The 5,704-nt window shown below is 38.5% G+C and overlaps 1 protein-coding gene across 2 annotated transcripts in view; it reads right to left on the reverse strand.

Moving 5' to 3' along the window:
• The window catches only part of LOC125668892 (protein ZGRF1-like), a 38,327-nt gene extending 32,667 nt beyond the window's left edge, over positions 1-5,660 (reverse strand). For both annotated transcript variants that reach the window (XM_056161233.1, XM_048903330.2), the window contains exons 1-3: positions 3,691-5,660; positions 2,647-2,785; positions 1,687-1,773 (exon numbers count right to left, since the gene is read on the reverse strand). In XM_056161233.1, coding sequence (XP_056017208.1) covers positions 1,687-1,773; positions 2,647-2,785; positions 3,691-5,565 — 2,101 coding nt within the window. In that variant the 5' untranslated portion in view covers positions 5,566-5,660. The remainder of the gene's footprint in view (positions 1-1,686; positions 1,774-2,646; positions 2,786-3,690) is intronic.
• Between the last annotated feature and the right edge of the window lie 44 nt (positions 5,661-5,704).

The following is a 5,704-nucleotide window of genomic DNA, read 5'->3' on the forward strand; positions in this document are numbered from 1 at the left end:
AAAATAAAATCACACATAACATACCACATATACTCGCATATAAGTCGACCCGCATGTAAGTCAGTAACCCCCTTTCGGAGAATTTTTTAAGAATTTAACATTAACCCTCTTATAAGTCGGACTGAATTTTTTTTTATCAAATTGTCTGCAATCTTAATATCCACTTTCTAGCAAGAGTTGTGTTCTTTGTTGTATACATTTTCTGAACGTCAATCTCGATCGTTATTTACGCTAACCTCATGTTTTAAATATACTGCATAGATAAAAAAAAACCTTTTCAATGCTTATTTTTCCCCAAACATAAACTAGCTACATATTCATAAAGCAAAAATACAAATATGGAAGAGAGTCAACACAGAACTTCAGTACTCGAAGTCTTACTGTCAGTTAACGGAAACAAAGAACAGTTCACCTGTTTTGTTGTTATGGAAATGTCTCTGTAGTTCAGCTGGAGGAATATCATCGTAATAATCACAAGCATCACCATTACTATCACAATCCTCGGTCTCACTCTTACCATTTTCTCTTGCGTCATTTATGGAGGATGTAAAATTCACTGAGGAGTGCGTCATCGTCTTGTCCGCCCAAGCTGTTGCTGTTTTCACATTTCTTAATGACACTACATCTGGATTGATTGAATCCCAGGCATCTGAAATCCAACAAAGCACTACACTGATGTTGGGTCTCCTCAGATTCCCGCTGTGTATTCCTTCTCTCCATTCCACTCAGTCCAGAATTGTTGTATTTTCACTTTTAACGGCTGTTCAAACACACATCTAAGGGTTGTAGCACAGGTGTACAGCTACTCAGCATATGACACCACTTTGAGCTTAAAGTTTGAACAGTATGCTGATCTTTGTCTTTTCGGCATGGTGATTGGAACTTTAGTTTTACCGCATAAAACTTTGATATTTAAGAGAGAAAAATAATTATGAAATACTCATTCCCCCTTTTTAATCATACGGTGCTCCATGTCCAAGCCTTTGTCTGGTAAGGTCAAATGATAAATAGGCAATCAATTAATTACTATAATTTGATTGTAATAGATATCAATTATCAATAGCACTGTGTGTACCCCTATAATTGTTGAACAAGGACCATACTGTGATTGATGTTTGTTTAATGGCATGCACCCCTTTGTAAATGATTATTACAGGTAAATTTTACAACACCAAAAACCCATCTGCACTGAAAATTAAACAGGTAGTGAATATTTACTGCACTTTTTCCATACATTGATTCATAAAATAAAAAATACCACCTTACAATAATTATACAAATCGGGCTCATTCTTTGTAAAATGTACCGTATAAGATAGAAGATGAGTTGGATTTATTTCATTCCTAACATTATAACAGGAAGCGTTCGGTATTGTCATTTGTTACCGATGAATTTGTATTCCCGATAGGAATTATAAGATTGATCACTGTTCCTTATTTTTACCTTGTTATTTAAGCTATAACTTTTGTTGATTTTCTACTGACTAAACCATCATTAACACATTCAAAATTCTGTCAGATGTCGTGAGTTGCACGACAAGAAAATTTTCATTGCATTACTATACACGCAAGTCAGACACAGACTTTAGGGTTGAATTTTTACTCCCCAAAAAACTGACTTACATGCGAGTATATATGGTACACATATTTACAGAAACACATAACATTAAATCACACTTGTTCGTACCTGGAAAAGTGAGGTTTGAAGTGTCTGTCTTTGACATGGCCTGGTGGTACCGCTTGGCCAGAACAAACAGTATAATATTCAAATGTTCTGTAAACATAAATCATTCAAATTATAATTCAATCTGAGAAATAAAGTATAGTGAAACAAGGTTATAGGATTGCACAGTATAAAGTTCATGAAAAACAAAAAGAATTTCAAACAGGGTTGAGCTTCACAGTGCAATAGATTATACAGGTTTCAGAATAGACAACTTTAACTGTTGATATTCATTAAATTGATCAGACATTGCTGGGATGTGACCACTGACCTTTAAGCATGGCCATGAGGACTTGTTTGTAATGTAGCAGTGAAGGGAGCACTAACTTTAAGTGTGGCTGTGAGAATCTGTTTGTACTGTAGCGGTGAGGAGCACTGACCTTTAAGTGTGGCCATGAGAACCTGTTTGTACTGTAGCGGTGAGGGGAGCACTGACCTTTAAGCATGGCTGTGAGAACCTGTTTGTACTGTAGCAGTGAGAAGCACCGACCTTCAAGTGTGGCTGTGAGAATCCGTCTGTAATGTAGTGGTGAGGAGCACTGACCTTTAAGTGTGGCCGTGAGAACCTGTTTGTACTGTAGCAGTGAGAAGCACTGACCTTTAAGCGTGGCTGTGAGAATCTGTGTGCAATGTAGTGGTGAGGAGCACTGACCTTTAAGCGTGGCCATGAAAACCTGTTTGTACTGTAGCGGTGAGGAGCACTGACCTTTAAGCGTGGCTGTGAGAATCTGTCTGTAATGTAGCGGTGAGGAGCATTGACCTTCAAGTGTGACCGTGAGAATCTGTTTGTACTGTAGTGGTGAGGAGCACTGACCTTTCAGTGAGGCCATGAGAACCTGTTTATACTGTAGTGGTGAGGAGCACTGACCTTTAAGTGTGGCTGTGAGAACCTGTTTGTACTGTAGTGGTGAGGGGAGCACTGACCTTTAAGTGTGGCTGTGAGAACCTGTTTGTACTGTAGTGGTGAGGAGAACACAGTAGGGATGACAATCCTTCTAACGGGGGTGGGGTTGTTTTCTACCTCAGCCAGACTGGCAAACTGAAGATCATCCCATAAACTCCTCTAAAAAATCAGACATTTCAATGCATTAAGGTCAAGAACAAGTGAATTACACAAAATGTACGTCGCTGATGAGAACATTATGTTATTTCTCTGTTTTACATCCATGAGTGGGTAATTTTTGACAAAAAGACTAACATGCGTTTCTTAGACACGTTTCTTCAGTTAACTTCATAATCATTTTACTGAAAATGACTAATTTTTGATACCGTATAATGGTGTTTTCCCCCCCCCCCACAGGATGATAACTTTGACTTATTTTAGTGGTTTGGTATCATGCCACCAAATTTTTATTAGCTACGGTAAATTTGAACCATATATGTCTGAAATCATCAAATGTATTTTTGTACGAAAGATAACTCCGTATCGCAGCTGTTTTTATGTCAATGGTACATATAGCACTCTGCAGTTTGGGGGGTAAATAGATTTATGTTGTGTTTTTTTTTAAATATTGCAGTTGTTTCTGATGACTGAAATGTTTTGCAGATAAGATTTTAACACTACACTGCTTCTCAATTTTTATGTTTTGGTAGTCCCCATGTCCTGGAAAATATATTCCACTAAAATTATTTGTATACCCATGATACCTACGAGCTAGAAAACTGCAAAATTTTAGAACCCACAGAAAAAAAAACACTACATGGTAGCACCTGTTATTCAGAACCTATTATGTGTCTGCACGCACCAATGTCAGATCTTCCAATCTTGAGGCATTTCACAGATTAAAGATATCAATTAAATTGAAAAGTATCAACTAATCACGTTGTTTTATAGACATATTTTTGCAACATATTAAGTGTGTTTGTTATTTGCCTGGCTGGATGGTACTTTTTTCAAAAATGGTCAGACATAGAACAGTATAGATAATGACTAATGATTTAAAATGTTCATTTTCATGATTTCCAAACCTTTGTTCCAATGAGAATGTTTGGTGAAGAGGCGGGATTCATTTCCGGTGGATTAAATCTCTCCTTACTGCTGATCAATACCACAGAACCTATTGGAATGTTCATCTGTGTCTCTGGCACTCTCTGACTGGAAGGGGAACTAACTCTAGTATTATTGTGGGAATTCACACACTGAGGTACTGTCTGACTGACAGAGTCACTAATTTGATCACATTGAGACTCAGACAGGAAGGACCGCCTGACAGGGGAATTAAGTCTCTGAGATTTCAAGTCTGGAGAATTGTACAGACTTGGAGAGGAACTCAGACATACAGCATCCAGGGCTGGGGACAGTCCTACACACTGATTGGTTGATTTTGTCAGATCTATATACTGATTGGTTGATTTTGTCAGATTTATACACTCATTGGTTGATTTTGTCAGTTCTATACACTGATTGGCTGATTTTCTCTCATTCTGTTGGTGTGAGGTATAATTTGGTTTTTGAATGACATCTAAACTAGAGCAATCCTCCATATATGTTTTTGTAATCTTGCCCCTATGAAAACTATCCATATTTTTCTTAGAAAGAGTCCTCTGATCACTACCTTCATCATTCTCCAATAATTCACTGTTGTTAGAATGCAGATTATTTTTAAAACCGAATGTTTGCTTTTCTCTAATGTTCAATGTGCTTGTTCCTGGGCCCCCTGCTGCATTGTACACCTCGTGCTGATTTGTTTGCTTTCCTCTAATGTCCAATATGCTTGTTCCTGGGCCACCTGCTGCATGCTCAGTTGTTTGCTTTCCTCTAATGTCCAATATGCTTGTTCCTGGGCCCCCTCCTGCATGCTGAGTTGTTTGCTTTCCTCTAATGTCCAATGTGCTTGTTCCTGGGCCCCCTGCTGCATGCTGAGGTGTTTGCTTTCCTCTGTCTGATGTGCTTGTTCCCGGGTCCCTTGCTGCATGCTGAGGTGTTTGCTTTATTCTAATGTCTGATGTGCTCGATCCCAGGCCCCAAGCTTCACCATGCACCTCATGCTGAGAGGTATTTCCTGTATTGCTTCTGAAACCATTCCAATCTGACACCTGGTCATAAATGCCTGTCTTGTGAAATGTCATAACACTACTTGTATACCTTTGTGACTCACGATTTATTTTTCTAATTGAGGTATCAAGGTCATAGGAACAATTCAGATCATTTATGTCTTCTTCATCCTCCACAGGTAAATACTTAGTCCAATTCGACACCACACTCTCTGCATCATTACCTTTATAACGTCCCTCTACTGCATCACTTGGACCTTCATAACGTCCCTCTACTGCATCACTTGGACCTTCATAACGTCCCTCTACTGCATCATTTAGACCTTCATAACGTCCCTTTATCCCCCTCCCACTGAAATCTGCCACTTTTTGTCTAGGTCTACTTGACACATCATACACTAACTCTGAATCCCTGTGAACATGTGACGAATTGTGACCCTGATCTTCAAATTGCTGACTCCTTGGAGATATCTCACCGTGAAGCCTCACTGGACTGATGGGAGACACTTGACTGATGGGAGACATGGCAGCATCAGGCGACAAAAAACACATCTTCCTTGGTCTTCTATACACACTGTCTTTACAAAGCTCCTCGTCTTGTAAACAGATAGTTGTGACCGATTCCGATGTAGCACAACTTTCGTTTAAGCTTATATTATTCAGTATCTGCTCCTCCGTTTCCAGTAGTGTGTCATGGCTGTTGTGCGAAGTGATACAGTTCTCTAATATTGGAGAGGTCACACGATCAATGTTGCAATTGTTCCCCATTTTGGGCGTTGCATGGCAAGCTTTAGATGTGTTCATTGCACTTCCCAATGAAGAAAGGTTCTGAGTGAGAAAAACATTCATTACTTATACATGTACATAAAACAATTATGAAATAATAATTAAAATGTGCAGATGTATAAATGATGCAATAACAATGGATGTTTTAATAATATATAATTCACCATATTTCAAAAATCATTTTGCTATCTATTCATATTGA

The sequence above is a fragment of the Ostrea edulis genome, chromosome 4 (genome assembly GCF_947568905.1).
Source record: "Ostrea edulis chromosome 4, xbOstEdul1.1, whole genome shotgun sequence".
Taxonomy (NCBI): Eukaryota; Metazoa; Mollusca; class Bivalvia; order Ostreida; family Ostreidae; genus Ostrea; species Ostrea edulis.